This window comes from Phaenicophaeus curvirostris, chromosome 1 (genome assembly GCF_032191515.1).
Source record: "Phaenicophaeus curvirostris isolate KB17595 chromosome 1, BPBGC_Pcur_1.0, whole genome shotgun sequence".
Classification (NCBI taxonomy): Eukaryota; Metazoa; Chordata; class Aves; order Cuculiformes; family Cuculidae; genus Phaenicophaeus; species Phaenicophaeus curvirostris.
The window spans coordinates 54,547,165-54,570,729 of record NC_091392.1 but is presented as its reverse complement, the minus strand read 5'-3'; the positions used below and the strand labels follow the sequence as shown (position 1 = coordinate 54,570,729).

General features: G+C 37.2%; 1 protein-coding gene across 4 annotated transcripts in view; it reads left to right on the top strand.

Moving 5' to 3' along the window:
* Window positions 1–15,479, top strand: part of MGAT4C (MGAT4 family member C) — a 332,430-nt gene extending 316,951 nt beyond the window's left edge. For 3 of the 4 annotated variants that reach the window (XM_069849821.1, XM_069849822.1, XM_069849823.1), the window contains 3 exons: window positions 4,613–4,768; window positions 10,955–11,102; window positions 12,968–15,479. In XM_069849821.1, the coding sequence (XP_069705922.1) occupies window positions 4,670–4,768; window positions 10,955–11,102; window positions 12,968–14,124 (1,404 nt within the window). In that variant the 5' untranslated portion in view covers window positions 4,613–4,669 and the 3' untranslated portion in view covers window positions 14,125–15,479. Of the gene's footprint in view, window positions 1–4,612; window positions 4,769–10,235; window positions 10,342–10,954; window positions 11,103–12,967 lie in introns of those variants that run through there. The other variant, XM_069849824.1, reaches the window with a different exon arrangement.
* The last annotated feature ends 8,086 nt before the right edge of the window (window positions 15,480–23,565 follow it).

Below are 23,565 nucleotides of genomic sequence, written 5' to 3'. Positions count from 1 at the left end.
TTTTCTGGGATTTTCCCAGCTCAGGGAAGCTCCCACCACCTCAAAAAGTCCACCCCACCACAGAACTCACCGTCCTGCTGCCGGGTGCTGCCGAAGAAGCAGGCTTTGGAAAGATGTTCCCTACCCAAACGGAACTAGTTTTACTTAACCAGTCACAGGTTGGGTGGCATGGCCTTGCTCACTGAAAGGAGATTTAGATAAGTCCATGTGCTCACAGAAATCTCATGCTATTTACCTTCATGGATGTGAAATAGCTTTGTGCAAATAATCAATTATACAGCAAAATGTCACAAGTTTGAGAGTTGCTCTAGAACACCTAGACACCTCTCTAAATGGACTTTTTCATCCTCTGCAATTCTTTAATCTTGTTTAACTAGAGGGTAAATGACCCAGCAATGCCTTTTGGAAAAAAAAATACTATTTAGAAGTCATCAATTAAAAATTCATTGTTTTTTGGTCTTGGCAGAACACCCTAAATGAGCTTTATTATGTAAGCTCTGTGAAATACATAAGTATTCCATGTCAAAATATCTTTCAATACCTGACATACTATGATTATATACCACACAGACATCTCTCCCATGTGTCCTCAGAAGCAAATACTTATTACATAAAATGTAACTTGTTCCTCATCACATAAAACCTCTAAGAGCTGTGCACTTCTGATGCCACCTTCAAACAAGCCACAGAAACTGTGATGCAAGAAGAGGATGAAAAAGGATTATCACACCTCAATGGTGTGATATCACACCATCACACCATCACACCATCACACCATTTGGGTTAAGGTTACATCAAATGATCGGTCCACATCAGTCATGCATTTATGCGACTACTTGGAGTCTCTTTTTTCTCCACATGAGGATTATAAATGACTAAATGATTGCACATGACATGAAGCTTGGAGGATGATATGCCACAGGGCCAATTGTGCTGCCATCCAGAGGGACTTCAACATCTTGGAAAATTGGGCTGGCTGACGGGAACTTTTGACAAGGCAAAGTGCAAAGTCACACACCTAGGCAGGAACAACCCCAGGCACCAATATAAGCTGGAGGTCACCCAACTGGAAAGCAGTTTAGCAGAAAAGGACCTCAAGGTCGTGGTGGACAGGAATTTCAACAGGAGTCATCAATGTGCCCTTGTTGCATAGGCAGTGAATTGTACCCTGAGGTGCATTAGATAAAGTATTGCCAGCAAGTCATGGGAAGGGATCATTCTTCTCTACTCAGTGCTAGTGAGGCTAACTTAGAGTACCGTGTCCAGTTTGGACTCCACAGTACAAGAGTGACATGAACATACTGAAGAGTCCAATGAAGGGCCACAAGAACAATTAAGGGACTGGAGTATCTCTCCTATAAGGATCTGCTGGCCTCACAGGGAGACACCACAGGTAGGCTGCCTTCTGGGAGCTAAGTTCTGAGATGTTCCCAAGAGGTTGCCACAACTTGTCAAGACTACAGACTACTTTCCTATGCTACTCTTTTGTGGGCGCAAATGACACCACAAGCCAGAACCTGGACAGAATCAAGGTAGACTACAAAGCCATAGGAGTGCTACAGAATAGTATTGGTGTAAAAAGATTCCTTTTTTAATTTTGTTTTTCCTTTACTCTTTTTTCTGGAAATGTTTCCTTTGCCACTTTGTAAAGAGGACAATGCAATCCTTGATCATATGCAGCCTTCCAAAAAGAAAAGCTGAAAAACAAATTGAAGAAGCATTAAGAACTGCAAGTAAAACAATTCATTTACACAGTGGTGGAGTGGTATGTCACAAGGCTGAGGAATGAAGGACGTGCTTCTGAGCATCTTAGTCAAATCGGGGACTGCAAGAAAGTTCACAGTGCATTTAATAATCCAAGCACAGGTTCTTGTGTGTTATCTATGGATTTTGTTGATATAATAGATGTGGTAGTGGATCTGTTCTACTATACATCCTGGAATACAGATTTTGCAGTGACAGGCAAATCTGCGTACCTGATTTTGAAATGTTATAGTATAAAAATAACGCAGTTGTCATTTCTGACAGCCATTAGTTTCTCTGAAAATAAGCAACTTTTCTTTAGCTGCTGGGGCACAGCACTCAAGCAAATTAGAATACAATATAAAGATGACCTCGTAGCCACAAGCTGATGCACTGTATTGGTTAGTTAACACTACAGTCATTAAATCCGTTAGGCATATTTAAAGGTAAGGGAACATCACAGGGCCATTTTAGGTACCTGTTTGAGGAAGGAAATAGATGAGGAAAGCAAGCAATAAACTCTGAAAGCAGGACAAAGCACAAATCCCTAGTATTGTCAGGAAGCAATAAACAATTAGAGTGAGATGGATAGGAAATGGTTTGTCAGAGTGTGTATATGTATGTGATCTGAAGAAGTGACTACAGAGCTGGCAAAAAAGCTTTTTCCCCTGAGAAAGAGGAAAGAAAGGAAAAAAATAATCTTTATTTCTTCCTCTTTATTTTTTCACCTTTTCCTCTAGGAATGGCTACATTGACGTCATAATTTAAAGATGTTTAAAAAATTTATCAGCTTCAAATTTAAATATTTGGAATTCTTTTTTTTTTAAGTTTCAAGGATTTGGCTTGTTAAGAACAGATTCTTACTAGGAGGACGTTTGGATTTTGCTTTTCAAAACAATTTCAAAACTTCTGAGTGTTGCAAATTCTGCAAGAGAAAACATCATACTATCATGTGAAAATCAGTCTTGGCCTTTACACAGCTTTCACACCTTTGCAGATCCTATAAAGCAGCTTCTTCACACTGTAAAGGCATGCCATTGCATTTTTTTAACCTCATTGCCTTTTCAATGCCGTATCATTTGAGAAAGTCAAAAGAATTATAGTTTCATATTACTATGCAAAATTGCACATATATGTGTGATGCTAGGCATATATTTAGGGGTCCATAATGTGAAGAGACATCGCTGAAGAAACAGAGGAAAACAATATATCTCATTTAGAAATGAAAATATTTATAATTCATGCATGTTTATTAATTATTACATTTAACTGCTTAATGTCAGTTTTATAAAACAAATTACATTTATGACATTCTGATAGCTATTTAATTGTGCATGAATAATGAAGGCATAAAATCTTCAAGCAAAGCTGTGACTTCAGAATTGAATTATGACTTGAAGCCTTTCTTTTCAATACCAGAATCTTGTTCTCATTCTCAACATAGTGTTTTTTAAAACATTCTGTGTATGACCAGTGTCCATTTACTGCAGTTCATCTTGAATCTATATGGACAAAATTTGCAGTTAAGCTTTTGCGTTACTAATATTTGATGTGCTTACCTCCCTGCTCTCAAGAGTTTAATGGACTTACATTTTATAATGTTAGATGTATTTTATCAGTTTAGCAAAGGAAATATAGATTGAATTTTGCGCTCTTTTTTTGCCATTAGTCCAGAACATTTTCTATATGACATGACAAATCTTTTATGGACCTCCAAATTGGGCCTCTTTTATGCCAGTTTAGATGTTCAGCACCTTAAAAAATGAACGTAAATAAATGCAGAGTTTAACCACTCCATATACAGGGCTTTTTACCACTTTGAATCGTCTAGCTTTCAACTCTCTATATGACTTCAATATATTAAATTTGATAAACAGACACTGTTATGGGCAATAACCAAAATATATTTTTACTTAAACGTAATTATAAATGATGAGTTTACAATCTATTTTTTAATTAAGAATCTCTCAGAGTTTGGGCAGTAGGATTTGGAGCCTCTTTCTTTAGTTTGTAATCAGATCTTGTTCAAACGCATGTAGTTCTACATGGGTTAATTCTTATGATTTGCTAGCCAGGAACAGCATATACCTTTCTTTAGATAGTAAAATCACCAAACTGAATATGTAGCTTAATGATATGACTAGATAGTCCTCTTTCCTGATGCTGACTTGAACAACTGAGAGTCTTTCTGATCGTCTTTGATTCATCTAATTGGGACAATAATGACCTTGTAATACACTGCTTAGATGTGTCCCATCTCGGGTAGACACCCACATTTCTTCTTCTGGGGAAAATGACACCTCCAGTGAGAGTCTTTCCAGACTAAAACAGAGATCTAAGGCTAAGGGATGCTGCACAGTCTTTCTACTGCCTTTGCACTGCATGGAAGGTACCTGATTTTTGCCTGGCAGTTCTGGTATCTAGACTTCTCCTATTGTCATTGATACTGAGACATGCAACAGCTTCTTCTTTGACTGTTGGCCTGAACTGCCTTTGGAAGGAGACATGGGTACACAGGGAAACAGTGTGCAACATCTTTTTTTTTTTGACATCAAGTTGGGAACTCACAGTTACACACGGAAAACTGAACTGTTAATGAACTCCTACATAGTGCTATCATAATTCCATATGAAAATGGGTAGGATAAAGTGTGAGGTGTTTTCTTTATTGACAGGAAAAAAAAAAGTTTAAATTATTGTTGAGATTCTATGTTAAATTTGAAGATGACCATGACTAAATTTAATTAATTACCCCTTAAAGGATATACTCTACATGCATTTGAAGGGTTTGATATATCTGAAGGTAAGGTGTTTTGCTATCATGCTTATCAGATTAGTAGTTCTTCTAACACTGTGGTTTTCTTTCATAGGTGACGCTACTCTATACTTTTCTTCATGTGAGACACGACTTGAAATATTTTGATAAAATGAGATGCTTGCGGAAACGATCAGCAGCGTCATTCTTAGGAGTCCTTGTCATTTGCTTACTGTTCATGAACTTGTACATTGAAGATAGTTATGTTTTGGTAAGTTTCTTAGGTGGAAGAAATCATCCTGGGATGATAGAACATCCCTAGTTGAGCAGCAGTTTTTGTAATTCCTGCTGTTTCCCCTGTTAGTGTACCACTAACAGTGAAGTATCCTCAAAATATGTCCCTTACGATGAAGCCATGTTATCATTATATACTACTCACAGAGTGTATCAGTAAGATCCTAACAGTCCTTTTCACAGAAACAAAATATGTCATTGTTTGGTGAAAGTACAGAAAACAATGAATGCAGCAAAAAAAAAGAGACATCTCTGTCAGATATATTTTTGTTTTAGTCAAAACATCCCTGTATTTTCTATACTTCTGAATTTCCCTCAGTTTTAATGTTGAAAATGTCTACCTTTGAAACATCCATGTGAGCTAGGAGCTCCTTTTTCAGTCCACACTCAAATCTCACCTATGAATACTGTAGTAAACAATATTATAGAAATACAATTATAGAAGGGAACTTACACAAATTCCATATCTTTCAAGGTCCTTGCATTAATAATTTATTTTTAGTGAGTTTATTCTTTTTTTTTTCTCACTTTCTGTATCTCAGATTTGAATCTGGCAGGTTCAGTGTAACAGCATTAACAGTTAACAGACATAAATGATACCAAATGCAAGTTTATGATCATGAAAAAGATTTTTTGAAAGATCTGTGTTAAGAATTTCAACAAATAAGCCACTGGCAGTATAATCGAGCCCTACAATTTATAAGTAACCTATTGGTGTCTCAGTATTAAATGCCAATGTTGCTCTGGAGACTTGATTAATGTATTGAATTTCTAGTTCGTCTGAGGTTGGACTGGGCCCAGTTAAAGAATATGATAGTTTGATAACTGTAGCTTACAAATAGTAAAATCACTAAACAGAATATGTAATATTGTGAAATGATCAGACAGTTCTCTTTCTTGAACTTGAACTCCTGAGTGGCTTTCTGATCTTCTCTGCCACCCTTCTTTGATCAAACTGGGACAGTATGGATTTTCCAGCACTCGGAAAGATGAAGTCCAACCTCAGCTGGATCTGTAAAGCAACATCAGAGTGTGAAAAACATGCACTGTATAAATAGTAAATTCCTTAGAGGAATTTATTAGACTTGGTAACTTGCCAATAATTTTAATATAAAATATTATATTTGTTCCTTATGAAAATATTGTAGATATTGTAAATATTATTAAGAATATCCTACTACTTTTTTAAACTATTCAAAAGATAACCCATGCTTCTAGTATGCTACTCTATTACAGACATATTGCTTTCTCTACCAGTACTTGCACTAAGGCTTTGCACCACATTTTATTTATTTATCATATCTTAGTTGTGATGGAATTTGACCTGGCTTATCACACACTTTTTTCCCCTATGGTATTTTCCCTCATGCTTCTTTTCCTTTCATTAATTGCTTCAAAGTCCCGCAGGTGTTTCTGAGAGTGCTTTTATCATCACTGTTAATGGTGGAGTTCTTCGTTTATTTTTGAATACTTTCCCTGTTTTATTTGCCAGTTCCCTAAATGGCTCTATGTCTTATTCTTAACTTGCTTGCCCCCCACTCCCCTTTTTTTAGAAATTCACTCCCTTTCATCGTTTCTTTCATCATAGTTCTGGCATATTTGCACTAATGTAGCTTTAGGCCAAGTCTCTTGCCAAATCTCCTGACAATTCTCCCAGATCTCTTGATATATTTATGGCCCATCAAGCACTTTTCAAATATGTTAGGCTGTTGACTTTCTACTTTATTTATTTATTTATTTATTCATTCATTCATTCATTCATTCATTTATTTTACTTTCCTGACTGTGTCTGACAGCTCTATTGTCTAGTGCGTTTTCTCTGCCAAGATAAAAGATGAGCAGTTTCAGTGTTGGTAGTTATCGGGGTTTAACTACAGTCAGCAACTAAGCACCACACATTTGCTCACTCACTCTCCCCCAGTGGGATGGGAGAGAATTGGAAAAGTAAAAATGGGTATGCTCGTGGACTGAAATAAAGACAGTTTGATAGGTAATGCAAAAACAGCAAAAGCAAGCAAAGAAAATGAGGGAATTCACCATCTGCTTCCCATCAGCAGGCAGGTGTCCAGCCATCTCCAGGAAAGCAGGAGTCCATTGCACATAATGATTACTTGGGAAGATATGGTACGGAATATCCCTGGGGTCAGCCGGGGTCAGCTGTCCCATTTGTGTCCTCATGAAAGGGTTCACAAAAGGCAGGCCTTGCCAAACTAACCTGATCGCCTTCTATGACAAAGTGACTCGGCTGCTGGATGAGGGAAAGGCTGTGGATATGGTCTTCTTGGACTTAAGTAAAGCCTTTGACACAGTTTCTCACAGCATTCTGCTTGAGAAACTGTCAACCTCTGGACCGGAAAAGCGCACACTCTCCTGGGTGGAAAACTGGTTGGATGGCCGGGCCCAGAGAGTGGTGGTAAATGGAGTTAACTCCGGCTGGAGGCCAGTGACAAGTGGGGTTCCCCAGGGCTCAGTGCTGGGTTCAGCCCTGTTCAATGTCTTTATCAATGACCTGGATGAAGGCATCGAGTGCACCCTTAGCAAGTTTGCGGATGACACTAAGCTGGGTGGAAGTGTTGATATTCTGGAGAGTAGGGAAGCTCTTCAAAGGGATCTGAACAGGCTGGACCGCTGGGCTGAGTCCAATGGGATGAGGTTTAACAAGGCCAGATGCCGGGTCCTGCACTTGGGGCGCAACAACCCTATGCAGTGCTACGGACTAGGACAAATCAGGAGAAGGACCTGCGGGTGTTGGTTGACAGCCAACTGAACATGAGCCAGCAGTGTGCCCAGGTAGCCAAGAAGGCCAATGGCATCTTGGCTTGTATCAGAAACGGTGTGACCAACAGGTCCAGAGAGGTTATTCTCCCTCTGTACTCGGCATTGGTGAGACTGCTTCTCAGATATTGTGTTCAGTTCTGGGTCCCTTGTTACAAGAAGGATGTTGAGGCTCTGGAGCGAGTCCAGAGAAGAGCAACGGAGCTGGTGAGGGAGCTGGAGAACAGGCCTTATGAGGAACGGCTGAGAGAGCTCGGGTTGTTTAGCCTGGAGAAGAGGAGGCTGAGGGGAGACCTTATTGCTCTCTACAACTACCTGAAATGAGATTGTAGAAAGGAGGGAGCCGGCCTCTTCTCCCAAGTGACAGGGGACAGGACATGAGGGAATGGCCTCAAGCTCTGCCAGGGGAAGTTCAGGCTGGACATCAGGATAAAATATTTCACGGAAAGGGTCAGTGGGCACTGGAACATACTACCCAGGGAGGTGGTTGAATCACCTTCCCTGGAGGTTTTTAAAAGATGAGGTGCTGAGAGGCATGGTTTAGTGATTGATGGGAATGGTTGGACTCGATTATCCAGTGGGTCCTTTCCAACCTAGTGATTCTATGATTCTCTCCCAGCTTCTTGTGAATCCCTAGCCTACGTGCTGGTGGGGCAGTGTGAGAAGAAGAAAAGGCCTTGACTCTGTGTGAGCACTGCTCAGCAAATACAAAAACATACCTGTATTGTCAGCACTGTTTTAAGCACAATTCCAAAACATAGTCCCATACAAACTGCTGTGAAGGAAATTAACTCTATCCCAGTGGAAACCAGCACAGTGATGAGGAGACATACACTGGAGAACAGTTTTCAAGGACAGCAAACTAACCAGTTCACCTAAGGAAATGGGAATCTGAAAGTCCCCAGGTACAAGAAGGCTCTCAGACTTTCTAATTGTAACAAGTGTCCTGAAAGTAAATGACAAAGGAAGAGCGCAAGTGACCACAAGTTTCTCTTCCCAGTGTCTGGTGGCAGGCTGTGCAAGAGGATGCAAGGCTGACATCTGTTTCACCAGATGTAAAATGAGATGAGTGGCCTTTTTCAGGATGTTAGAATGTTAAAGTGAGATTCATTGTGGCAAATTTTAAGAAGGGAGAGGACTTTCCCTTTTCACTCAACTCAAACACTCCTCTAGGTCCAAAGAGTCCTGTTACTGTTTTTTGACAGGCATTTGCTGTGGAAATTGAAAGTAGGGGCCCACCTGGGGACAATTCTTAAATACTTTTGATAGAGTCTGTAAAGTGCTGAAGCACGTACGTCAGCAAAGCAGTACTGAGGCATCATTAAAGACGTACTGAATTAATATAACCTAGATAACGATATCTATGTGATTCGCAGTGATTTTTTAATACATATTCTGAGTTGTAAGTGAACTGTAAGTGAAGCACACCTTATGAAATCTTCTATGAACACTAATCGTTATTTGGGACATTGCAAAAACAACAGTGTTACCATAGCTGACAGCACACTCAGCGGAGCAGAGTATCTCTATAAAGAATGGATAACTTCTGGCACTTCTTTCCATGGCACCCACAGGAACTTCCCCAGCTCCAGCACACACTGGAATGTAAGTCAGAGGTTAGTTAACAGGCAAAACCTAGAACTATTATAGCAAAATATAGAGAAGACAGCTAAAGAGAGCTAATCAGGCTCTTTAGCTGCACTGACCTCTACGTAGCAGTCAGAGGCTGAAGAACCAGACATTAAAATTGAGAAAAATCCGTATTTCAGTTTTGCTTTTAATTCAACAAAGGAATGAAACCCAAAATTTAGGAAAAAAAAATTTTTGTCAGCCACAAAAGACATTTCTTAAAGGGAAAAAATAAAAGGGAAATTTTTGTGGTCAGTTCAAATAGTTTGCTTGTTAAAATCAAAACTTTTTGTCCTGATATTTCTAAACGTTTTGAAACTTTTTATATAGAAAAAGACTCGGCAGAATGGATTTCCATACCAAAACATTCTTACAACAGGAAGAATTTTAGAGCTCAATTTGCTTTTTCCATTTGACAGCTTTCATTAACATCTCCTGCAGTTTTGGGGTGTTCCCTTCTTAGTCCACTGAGTTGCATTCTAATCTGGAACCTGATGAACATAAACATTTTTTTAATAACTTAGGAGGAAATGCAAAGTATCATAGCAATACTAGGAAGAAAATACTGGAGAGACATTGCAGATCAAGACAGCATAATGGAGCAGGCAATGTCCAAGATCTTTACTAAGCCCAGAAGTGGATTATTTACTACTTCTATGAAAGAAAAATAACAAACTTAAAATGAACCTAGGATCAGATTACGCAAATATTTATTTATGCTATAAGTCTTTGGCAGGTTGTTGTGTATTTATGACATGAAATATGAGTGCTGTTTACTATTTCTGCGGTATTCTTTTTAGAAACAGTACTATTGCTATGCTGTGCTCCCATTTAATGACAGAGTAGGATATTTTTAATGTGCTAACATACTGTTCATATCAGAAGACATGAACTCATGCATTCACTGGCCTGCCATCAGACTAGAATCAAGCGGTGTAAATTAAATAACCATTCCTACCTTTAAACTGAGTCTCATGACACCACAACCTGTTAGATATTTTCCCTTTTCTTAGGGACTGAAGAACAGATTTTCCCTGAGACCCAACTGAGCTTATGGATAGGGTACTGCTAATTAAGCCACTCCTTCCCTTGTGTGACTTTACTGTGGCTCAAGAAGCCTCTTGGAAGAAAAGACAGGAGAAGAAGGTGCGAAGAGGAGGCATGGTGATAAATTTGCCTTTTTTCCATACTATTAGTGTTCACTAAACCTGGAGAAAGCTTTGGCTGTCTGGATGATCACATACATTTCTGCTTATCACAAATCTGATTTGGAGTTACTCAGAAAAGTGGCAAAAGGAGCCTGATACGAGGTTCTAGTTTCATCTTTCCTTTGCAAAAGTTTTGGTGTTTTGGTTTTTTTTTTCAAATCACTGAAAACATTTTCAAAAAATCTCTCCTACTTTACCATCTATGAGAATTATCTGATCTCTTCTTATCCCTATGTTAAAAAACACAGCATTTTTTTGGTAGTAATTCAGTGTTTACAACCTTTCCAGAGTTTTTGTCCAATTTTTTTTTTTCTTTTTTTTCCTGTTACCTTAATCTAAAGAGTTCTGGCAGGTTTTCTGTAGCCAAAAAAGTATGATATTCAGTAATGGGTTTTTAAAAAAATGAAGTGACATCTACATGCTTTTACAAAAGCTGACACTGAAAAATGTTATGCTTGGAAACCTGCCTGACCATGTTTCCTCTCTGGCTGGCATTCACAAATGTGTTTATCTCTCTCCCTCTCTATTCTTTTTTGTTTTCTCACTAATAGGAAGGGGACAAGCAATTAATCAGAGAAACAGCCACCCACCAGCTCAACCCCGAACGTTATGTTCACACTTTTAAAGATTTGTCTAATTTCTCAGGATCTATAAACATTTCCTATCGCTACCTAGCTGGCACGCCTTTGTCAAGGAAAAGTAAGTAACTGCAATCGGAATGTTGTGAAATGAGGTAATTTAAAAATGGGCAAAATCCATATAGTCCCTGTGGTATTTCTAGGCAAGAGGAGCTGAGTTAAGTAGTCATTTTAGAGAGTTAGTGGAACATCTACCACTCTCTGTATAGGCAACTCCTGGGAAGCTGCTAGTTCAGTCCTAGCAGCGGCTGCTGCACGGCCTGGTTACTTTCTAACCAAATGTCTGACTTACAGTTGTCCTGCAGACAGACCTTGGATGGTCTGTGTGAGTATATTTTTGTGTATCTCCCTTCCAGGCCAGAGGGAGATAATTTAGAAAGCAGGACTAAGACATGTACTGGTGGTGCTCTGTAACCACCCTCTGAGATCATATTGTCAGCCTCTGTAAAACCAGTAAATCCAATCTAAGGAATGCTTGAAATCATGTAGATACATCCTACAAGTCCCTTGTTTTGCCAGTCCAGCATCTGTGAATGGATATCCTTGTTAGGAAATCCTGTAATAACGAAGAGGTTAATTGTGCTATTACTAGGATAGTAAAGGCAGATTCTTGTCACAGCTGTCTGCTAGTCTGCTAGCTGACTACCTAGTCATTCTAACTTCAGGCAGGGTTCAAGACTTCCCTCTCAAAGTGAAATATGTCCATATCTAGCTTTTAGACAGGTACCCTCTGAGTTCCAAATCAATCATTTCACAAACATAAACAAGGCTGAGACGTCAAAGTGCAACCGGTGACATAAAATAATCTGTGCATTGCTGATCTTCATAGGAAGTTATAAGGTAACGTTTGTTCAAATTATATTTGAGAAATTTAGGTCTGTGTAGGTAGCGAGAATGGCTTCTTGAGGTTGTACTTCACCGTACAACTGCATTTTGAGCAAACTTAAGCCTTAAAGGTAAGTGAATCATTAATCAGAGCAGTCTTGAACAAAGTGCAATGTTTTAAGAAAGTTGGAGTAGGTACAACTCGAGTACACCCTGTCAGTCATAAAGTCTTAACATTTTTTACATCAAAAGTTAGAAAAATAGAGATATATTAGCAATTACCTGAAAAAAAAAAAATTAAATTGCTGCTAAAAATGGCAGTGACTCCAAAACAGCAGAGGTGAAAATTATAATTAGATGCATCTCTCCCTAGAAAGATATAACAGCATTAAAAATTATTTATACAAGCACATTTATGCAGTAGTAAGTTCTCTTCTACTTTAAACTCATATCTATATTATGTCTTGCAAGAGGGAGTTCCCTGTAAAGTGCTCAATGAGTCCTGGAAGAGGTTTAGAGGAACCATTAACAAGGAAAACCAGCACAATTTCAGTCAAAATGAACATGTGGAAAGGTGTTATCCTTGCAACATTCATAAACTGTGAAGTTGTGCATAAATATAACTAATATGGTAGACTGCTTAAATGATAAAAGATTGGCAATTAATGTATAGCTCACTTTTTTGTGCTGCATTTTGTAGTTGCTTGCTTAAAAATACAGTGTGAATTGCATCTCATAATCTCCTTTCTTTTAGCAGATTTTACAGTCTTCTCATTGTCTATGTAGTTTCCCCTATCAGGCACATATGTGCACATTGCTTTGGCTTTTGTTCACAACATGCTGTTCCTTGCAGTTAACAAGTGAATGTTTAGTGTAATAGTTTCCATATGTCTATTTATTTGCAATATGATTCTTCTTTCATGAGAAGGCAATAAACATCCTTTGTTGCATGCAACTCAGCAAGTTATATACCAAATTTCTCAGACTTCAGAATTCAAAAGGTTGATTTATTATAAGCATAACTCTGGAGGATAGCTTTGTGGTTAAATTGTTTCCAATGTCAGATGCTCAATTTTTTTTTTTGAATTGTCTTTTGTACAGGGTATCTTGCAATTGGATTATCCTCTGTGAAACGGAAAAAGGGAAACTACTTGCTTGAGACCATCAAGTCCATATTTGAGCAGTCAAGTTATGAAGAACTCAAAGAAATCGCAGTGGTAGTACAGCTGGCAGATTTTGACTCATCCTGGTGTGAAGGGATGGTCCAGGATATTTCACAGAAGTTTGCACATCACATAATTGCGGGCAGATTAATAGTTATTCATGTCCCTGAGGAGTATTATCCTGTACTGGATGGCCTCAAGAGAAATTACAATGACCCAGAGGACCGTGTGAAGTTTCGATCTAAACAAAATGTAGATTATGCTTTTCTTCTCAACTTTTGTGCTAATCTTTCTGACTATTATGTGATGTTAGAAGATGACGTCCGCTGCTCAAAGAACTTTTTGACTGCTGTTAAGAAAGTAATTACCTCACGAGAAGGATCCTACTGGGTAACTTTGGAATTCTCCAAACTGGGGTACATTGGAAAGCTTTACCATTCCCATGACCTCCCACGTCTGGCTCATTTTTTGTTGATGTTCTACCAAGAAATGCCTTGCGATTGGCTACTTATCCACTTTCGTGGGTTGTTAGCTCAAAAGGAAGTGATACGTTTTAAGCCATCTCTGTTCCAGCACATGGGATACTACTCGTCTTACAAAGGAGCTGAAAATAAGCTAAAGGATGATGATTTTGAAGAGGAATCCTTTGATATCCCCGACAACCCACCTGCAAACTTGCACACCAATATGAATGTATTTGAAAACTATGAGGCAAGCAAGGCTTACAGCAGTATTGATGAGTACTTCTGGGGCAAAGCTCCTTCTACTGGAGACTTTTATGGGATTGTATTTGAAAAACCCATTAAAATCAGTAAAATTAAAGTTGTCACCGGAACTGAAGACCGGCAAAATGACATTTTGCATCATGGGGCCCTGGAAGTAGGAGAAAAGATTGTAGGGAGTAAAAAAGGGAGACAATGTACAACTTACTTGAGACTAGGGGAATTCAAAAATGGGAATTTTGAAATCACAGATGTAGAGAACAAAGTTCTGTTTGATATTAACTGCATGAGAATACTTGTTACCAAAAGTCAAAAAGAATGGCTGATCATTAGGAGCATTAGCATCTGGACTTCACAAACACCAAACCAATAAAACAAACCAACTGAGAAGGTGCAGAGTACATACAATCAATCAGCTGAGTCCCAACTGGTGCCATTCCCTAGAAAAAACTGACTTATTTCCTACTCTTTACTAGAGACACAGAAAATCTAGGGAAATCACAAAACAAGCAAAGCAATTTATTTTTTACTAGTCTGGTCAGGCAATATACAAACACTTATTTGTTGAAAATTTTGAATTTTATAGGAAATGTAAATTCTCAGACTTCTCTTGAGACCTGGAACCCCTTTTTTATTACCATTTCTCTGTAAGAGAGATCTGCTGGAGTAAACAGAACAAAACAAAACATCGTATCATTACCAAAAGATTTAAAGCTAAGTTAAGTATGTTGTGAAAAAAAATGGGTTGCACCTTATGCACATATAGATTTAAAATGTTATGGTAGTATGCGTTTGTACGATATTTGGTGACATAATTCTTTTAAAGGCAATTGTGACAAGGGAATCTGTCCTGAAACTGGCATCTTCATTCTGAGCACTGTAAGAGAATAGCGTGGCTAATCATTGCAACTTGTTTTCAAAAGGGAATGTATGTAAAATTATGAATCTGACATGACAACTATGTAAAAAATAGATAATTGCATCTGTTATTCTGTCTCAACAAATATCCTTTCTTCTTTTTCCCTGGTCCTTTCACTGAAACGAACGCTACTTGGATTCTGTATTACTTAGGGGACCAATTTACTCTCCTTATTTGAACAAAATGCCTCACAGTAAGTAAGCATTCTGCTTGAGTACAGATGTTGCTCTCAAACCCAAGCACCACAAGGTTTTCTTAGACAGGAATCTTAACAGATCTAAGTTTCAACATTTTCAGTTCCTTTACAATATGCAGAACTCCACATGAGAAATTTGCACACAACTGAATACTGCAGCATGCTTTCTGAGAACAGTTACGCCTTCCATACCTACATGTGCAGTCCATGGATGATACAAACATAAAGTGTACCAGGGTAATGAATTGAAGGTGAATGTAATCAGCTAGTCTTTCCTGGATGATCTTTAGTGAATAGAGCAGATACAAAATGAAGATTATTGATCCAATGAAAAGTTAGTATGATTCTAATTTGTTTTCCTTCAGTTATCTAATCCTAATCATGGTAATTTTGGAGTTATCTTCCCACTGCCTCTGGTTATTCTCTGTAGGCTATTTTGCCTGGCTTTAGCCAACAAGTGAGAAAATTTCCCTCAGTCCTCATGACTTCAATGCCAGCTCTGGGCTTTCAGCGCACCACACAGAGAGGGTGTATAGATATGTGATTTATACTATATGTATAGGTTTGGATTGGCAGAATCTAGGGGGCAGGTTGGCCCACAAGAAATTTTCCAGGCTCTCTGGAAAATGGAAGACACACTAAGAAATCCACAAGAATCAAGTGTGACACAGATGAACCCTGTATTGTCGATCTCATGAATACTGTGGTTATCACCTGAGTGTATGGGTTTTAGTTACACCTGGAAAGGAAAGGATTAAATTTCAAGAATGCATGCATAGACGAAGAGTGACTAACTACTGTACTTCACATATCCAAACCTTACATGGCTATTTCAGAAGGGTAAATTGTTCAAAAATCTAAATAAAACAGCAATGCAATTGCCTTTCCTGGATCATAAATCCTACTAAATTCAGGTCCAAGTTTGACAAATATCGCTATATAGATGTAAGATACATTTTAAAATAAATTTTCTGATACATGCTTCTACATAATTCAGAAAACCATCCTCTTCTCAAGAAAGTTTTTATTTCTTTGTTCCTTAATTCATATCTAAATCTATTATTCATAGTATTCATATATCATCTTTGGTAAAATAGTTTAAAACCAGTGTATTGTTCAATCTGAAAAGGAAAACAATACCATTTTTTAAAAATTAAAACTATCTGATAATCTCAAATGGTTATAAGTACTTACAAAGGACTTGCTTTTTGACAGTGACTTGCCATGATTTTCAAATATTAGCTGATAATTAGTCAGCAGTCAACACCTATCTTTTTAATGAACTGTTGGTTTGCTTTTTGCTTTCCTTGTTCATTAACTGTTAGTGCCAAAGGAAATACAACTAAGTTAAACCAGGACCATTACCTTTACTTTTATTCAGAACTGCAGTATGTCCAAACCAATCTTCTAAATTAGTATATATGCTCAACACCAAAGTTTAAAATGTTCTTGTAACAAACCATATAAAATGTGAATGGCTAGTATGAACTAAATACTCTCTCCATAAGCTTGAAGTGATTTAAATGATATTTTTTATTTCGGAGCTAAACAAAAGTTCTTTTCTTTTTAAAACAACAGTAGTAATGAGTTTCATCTTTGATATTGTGTCTTAGCATTGAGAACTCTGGCTGTTACGCATCTGAGAGGGTCAAATCCACAAGTGCCAAGTGAATACCCTCAAAGGAAGGTTTCCTTGTTTGTGGATAGTGGTATGTGCTGTAAATGAGAAGCATGCACTACTCTTTCTGTTTATTTTGAGGTGATTTGGGAAAAATAATTAATAACATATTTTTTCTGGAAAAGGTAAGAGCATGCTCCTGAAAGCTACTGTTTTGACCACTCACCTTAACACATGGGTTCCAGCTCCTTCTTCACAGAATGCATTCATATGAAAATAGTTGCCAAATTTTGAAATAAAAAAGCCATAAAATCAATGATAACTGGTTTTAGACAGATTTCAGAAAGATACATTTGAAGATATGATTTTTTTCTTCATGTGCTATGAGAAGTGATTGCCTTCATAGCGCAAAATATTTAATCTGATGTGTCTATGTTCACTAATAGTCCCAAAAGTTTGGACTTTCTTTTCTTCCATTCATGAAGAAAAAGATTAGCAGTGTCACAAAGCTCTGTTTATTGGTGTATACAGTTGGGTGTTTTGGTGCGTATTTCTTGTATTTATTTCTTGGCTGAATATTGATATCTTTGTACTGAAATGCCAATACTGAAAATGTTATACTGTGGTCTGCACACTGATGGATCTATTCTTTATGCATACATGTATTGTTCTATTGGCACTGTTTGGGATTCCTCATTGTTTAATGTCTCTGGCCTTTTTTTTTTTTCTTAACTAAAAGCCAGTTTGTCCTCTATCATTCTTCACATAGTATAATCCCTCTGACACAGGGAATTATTGGGAAGTAAAATGCGACTCACTGTGAATTAAAAGAACTGAGCCCTTAAGTTTAGTGCAGAGTGAACAAAACTAGAAGACAGTAATTGTCAGGCAAAACTGTTCTAGAATATTTACTGCAGTTACTATGATAAAAGTAATTCACTAAGGTGCTATATGAATGTGTTATTTTTTAGATCAATGCTCTAATATGATGGTCTGTTTTATTCTCCTGTGTTAGAAACTAATGTTTTTGTCTTTTATAAAGGGAAATCGAGGACCTGCTCATTATTGAATTATTATAAGTGAAATAAAATGCAAATTATGACACCTCAAAAATATTTCATCTTGAAAAACTATTAAAGGGAAAAAAACATGGCTAACCATTTCAAACACTGCAGATGTAATCAGATTTAATTGTGAAGCATTTCAGAGATTCTGATGGAAATGATAGTTCATATTACTTTCATGTTAAATTTGCAGTTCTGTTAGGCTACATTTCAATAAGTATAAAATTTGAGTAGTAATGCAGAAGATGTATCATAAGCACAAGCTGTGTCATATCCTTAAAAGGTACAGCATAATGTTTTGCAAAAACCAGGTGGAAGATACAGATGTATTATAATGAAACCTAATTAAGGGATTTTGATGTCATATTCTATATATAAAGACAAATGATTTGAAGTGTCTCCACCATTCCACCAGCTTTTCAGATAAATTAAAACAAGGACCTTAATCCTTGTCTTTCCCTTATTTGTTCTTGGACATGAAAACTACAAAATTTATACGTCCTTTAGTGGAAGCAGGATTGATCTAGATATTATAAAAGCCTGAAAGTATTGATTTTGTAAAATACTATTTTTTTAATGTAAAACATATTTTTCTTACATTTTCTACTTCAGTTTTAGCCATCCTGGAAGGCTGAAATGAAACAGTCTCCAAACAGATGCATTTTGGTATCTCTGGATAGCATATTACAAATTCTTTCCTCTTTTACTAGTTTTGTCACTGCAAATACATTCTGTGTCACCTAGGCTGTCACGCTCTTTAGCAGCACAGTCAGGCATGTAGACTGAGGCTAGACTGCTGCTTCTGTTGTAAATGGAGAGAAAGAGGAGCACTGTCCAGAGTCATCTCAGCATACAATGGTTGTGTAAGATCTATTTCACTTTAATGACTATAGTGGGAGGCTGTGCAAGTGGTTTGGCTGAACATTCATGTCCTAGATAATTAGAGCTAGAGTAGATCAGTTTCTTTTGCATGGTTACATCCAGTACTTATAAATCTAGATTAAAAAAAGATACATATAAATTTTTACAGATAATTACCTGTCAGCAGCGTTACTTCATAGCAGGGTTGTTCAGTATCATTGTCATAAACGCTATCTTGCAATTTCAATGAAAATAATTTGTTTAGCTTTAAAATTAGGACTATGAAGCCCCACCCTGAGTCTAAAGCATTATTTATTACGTTAGCTTAAAAATTATTCTCATTTTTAAGCTATCATGTAATCATAGGATCTATAGAATTTATGATTACATGTTAGCATAAAAATGAGAATAACTACAGAAAAAGATTAATTGCAAAAATATTTCCATAATAGTTGTTTATTGTTAATTTGGCATAAAATAGAACTGGCACCTGGGCAGACACTAGGCTATTTTTCAGCCAGGATTCTAAATGTTTTTCAGCTGTCATAATAACTACTACAATTCTCAAATAAATTTCCACTTTGTCCTGCCAGTTGTAAAAAGGGTCTTGAAATTCCATGCATAACTTGAAAGTACTTTAAGGGGTTATATTGATAATTAAACCCTCTGCCAGCCCTTTGCTCGGCTTATGTAAGAGTTTCCCATTTAATGAGTAAAGCTGAACATCAAAAGCTGATGCTCATTTCCTTCATTCAGCTGGTTAAATGGCTGCCTTCCATCTCTCTTGTCACTTACTCATTATCATTTGGTTTCCTTTTGCCAGTTCAGGAAAACCTGCCTGGCAGCCATGGAAATTTCAGGCTTTGAATTCTCAGTCTCAAAGGCACTGTATTTGTACTTTATGAAATGTTCTCATTTCTTAGCAGACATGTACCATTTTTTGAAAACCAGCTTAAGCACAGTATTCAGCTTCTTGGGCTCTCCCTTGGTGTTATTCGAGTGGGTTTTCTTCCTCAATAACTGCATCTAGCAAAGACATTAAAAAAGACATTACTAGGGAAAAAAATGACTGCGACACAAACGACCTATTTTTAATTTTTAAAATCAGGTTCAAAGGCAATTTATGTAGAAAAGATGAAAATACCATGATGGCAAGAAAAGGTCAAATAAATATTACGTGCATATGTTTCTGCACTTTAACTAACTTATCATTTAAATGTGGTTGGTTGTCAGAGTATCATCATTGTATCAACCCTTTTACAGCAAAAGGAAGGTCCCTAGAATTTCTCCTTTTCTGCTGTCTCAATACAAATAATAGATTCAGCTTTCAAAAGCATTGCCTTGGGCATGCACACTGATGTGGTACACAAAGAACAGTATTGGCTGTCTGTCCAGCCAGCTGCATTGCAGCACTGGAATACTTATGTATACCAGGGTCAGGGTGAAAATTTAATGAGGAGAAGTTACTACCCTTGCTACAGTACCTGTGATATTTTTGGAAATAAATGTAAGATATGAGAAAATCCTTTGGCTTACTGCCCTTCTCTTTAACTGCAGTATTATTCAGTTGCCTTTTAACCACAGATGCCACATCTTCATTCATTTAGCTTGGGCCAAAAGTTTATATAGACCAAGAGGAAAAAGCATACTTCATAGGAAATTTGACAATGACTTATTGTATACTATGCTTTCTCCAATGCACGTTCATCTTGTTCCAATAACCTGCATTTAGAGTTCCTGTAGTCTAGAGCTACAATTTTAAACATTCTGGCAGGTTTTTTTAGTATACCTTAGACCAATAAGAGCAGAGAACTTAAGGTATAGGTTAAACTCTTACATTCACATTTGCTGCTACTGAAAATCCCTTGCTTTGCATTGATGCCACTAGGGATAGTTAATTCATCTGCAACTTTAGAGTTTTCTAAGTTCACGTTATATTTTCACCAGCACATGCAGGCATTCCCCCCTTCTCTCTTTGATTTCAATACTGAATAAATTAACATCAGCTTGGGTAAATATTGCCAAACCACTTTCACCTCCATTCAGGAAACTGGTACTGTCATTTATTTCTCAGAATTACTTATTTCATTTAGCCATTGCTCACTATATCTAAATGCCACATCTGCTGAGAAGGTGATAAGTGTGCTATAATGAGACACCCTTCTAAGGGAGAAGTGCTAGTTCTTTTTTGTCATATAACTCTAAAGGTGCACCGTTTGATTGTGTCAAAATTATATGCATACCTTTTACCTCAGTGAAAATCTTGTAAAGCAAATTGGTTTTGTTAATCACTCCTGCAAATGGTTCCTGGCAGCAGTCCAGTTTTGCATTTAAGTGAGCCAGATTTCTCTTCTCCTAAAGAGAGCTGAATAGTGTCTTTCAAGGAAGAAAAAAGAAGACCAAAACTGGTTTTCTCTCTAGTGGTTGTCTGCTACCTTTCAAAGATGAAAATTCTTCTGTATGCTTCCTCCTTTTTCTCTCTCAGAATTGTAAATTAAAATCAGCTTGTGATCCTCCATCTTCCTGATACCTTAAATCCAATCTGCACGATCATATTTTTTCTTTTGGAAAGGGCTAGTTTAAATTTCTGTAGCAACTTTTACATTTGGAGAATAAATGACAGAACACAGCCAGCAATTTTCTTAAAGGTCTTTTTTTTTTTTTAAGCATTCAAAATGAAATATGCAATGTATTACCTCAAAGGAGATAAAATGTTTGCTCAAGCATGTTTGTGTTAACTGCTCCTCACATAAACAAACAAAAAGTCAGGTATGGCTTTTTAGGTAAGTAAGCGTGTGTATGTGCATGCATAAGTGTATTAATAAAAAAGTTGCAAACTACCGCATCTGTAGCTATCTTCTGCACCAAAGACTAAAAGCTGTCTGGCTAAGGAAAGAAAACATTTTTTGATCAAAGCAGTATGTCAGAAATAATTTTGACATTAACTTTTCTACAGTTAATCACTCTTTCTTCTGGTCCTAAGCGAAAAACATAGAATATAATCTCTTGTGTAATATTTCTTGCCAAGCTGTTGCATCTGTTTTGTAAAATGATGTTACTTTTCCTCAATATTGATTATAATTCATACATTTACCTTGACCATAAAGTATTGATAAAATATTTTTTCTTGTCTTGTTCTATTAGAAAGCTTATTTTTTCCTCTTTTAAACTGAGGAAATATATTTTGTCTTTTCAATAGCTTTGGCATAAATGATCTAGAGTAAAGGATTAGGAGCCACTTGTGTGTTTTGGTATGAAACTGAATTCTACCATCGTACTTAAAGCGTTTTTAAGAGAAAGCATTTAAGCCATAAAAATATATTTAAGTGTTTATCTGTTTTAACAAACACTGGGGTATCTTTATTTCAGAACTTGGTGAGAAAAGAAATGCACAACTAAGGCCATATTACTGAAAAATTTCCCTTTCCCAAACTTTTATTTCTTCTGCCAGGAGCAAGGCATGACATTTCTCTTGTTCTGCCTTCATGAATTCAGTACCTTTGTATCCTGTATTTCCATTATCTCCACAGAATTAAGTCAGATCACATTTGCATGCATTTAGTTCAATGAAATTTTATATTTTTATGCTTATTAAAGATTGAACAGCTATCTTCTACTGTCCCAAAGAGGAATATATTGTAAAGTTCTGGTCAATCTATCTCATTGTTTCAATAATTAGTTGCTATTAGTTGTTTTAATTTAATTATTTTCATAGAGATAGATTTGCTGAGGAGTGGAGGGGGAAAAACTAGGTTGTATTTCTACAGTGCCTACTTCTGTTACCACCTTCTTCATAGTCAGATTTTTCTGCTCCCTCATTCACTGCAGGCCCACACCCCAGAGTGAAAAAAATAAATAAACAGAAAAGCATTGTAAGCAGTAGGTTTCTGGTAGAGGGAAGCATGAAAGAGAGAATCAGAAACTTAATCTATTTCAAGTTCAGTACAAAGAAAGCTAAAGAACACTTTCTCCTGCTGCCCTGTCTTTTCACTGTGACATTTCTTCCATTTCCTTTTCCTCTGAGGATAGGTGATCTAAAGTTCACCACATTTAGTGGGATTTTTTAACTCCACACCATTTTGCTATGCCACTTCAGCTATAAATCTTCTGTCATGTAAGCCAGCTTGCTTTCTGGTTGAACTACATTCTCCTGTGCAGATGTATCCTCTAGCTGCCTACATGGTTTTAAATCTGTGATAAATTACTAACCCACAAACATTTATGCTGATGTTTAAGCTAGGAAGTTGTCTGCTCCTGCTGAGATTGGGTAGAGGAGCCAAACTTGGCATGCTACATCATCTAGAATACTCCTTGTGTGTGTATTAGTGCACCACGGGCCTCTGACTTGCATCCAGCTAGCCAACAGCTACAGTGGTTTAAAACTTTACCATTTGCCAACTTTTGTTTTACTTTCTTCTCTAAACTCTGCTTAAAACAACAGCCCCAACATTGGAGCTAGTGGAAAAGAAGAGCTCAGCAAAGCCACTGCTCAATGCGGAGTCTTTGTGCAAATCCACTTCCATCAGTATTTTAAGTATTCTGACAGGTTGGTGACCTGGCATGCCAGTGGCATTGCCCCACACTGCCTTCTCTTCCTGCCCCACCAAGCAGCAGTGGCTAGGAAGGAGCTCACTGCACAACACTTTCAGCTGTCTCTTAAAACAGGCTTTCTTTTTTTTCACATTTCCACAAAACTATCCTAAAGAAGAAGAAAATATTATGGAAAGAAAAGGAAAAAAAAACCAAACTCTTTTAACTCTAAAGTTTCCCAAATTAGTCATTAACAACAGGTCAGATCCAGTAACAAATTAAGACATATTTCTCTTGTTTTCCCATTAAATTGATCTTTCTTCTCCTCTTTTTTTCTCTAACATTTATTAGTTGGAGAAGTAATCAAAACTGAAAAACAATTGCAAACATTTCCCACCCCTACTTCCCAGTTCGTATAGATTCAGAACTTCTTAATATTTACCCACATGGAAACATCTACCATCTGGTGAGCATACTTTGGTCAGATGCTCTGCTCCCAGTAGTCAGGACGTCTTGGAAAAATTCCTAGGTCTTAAAAAAAAAGAAACAAAAAACTTTGTCAGTGCCAGGGTAGTTTGTGTGCCAGACACTCCTCTGCATTACCCTGGTTCAATTAACTACTTCAC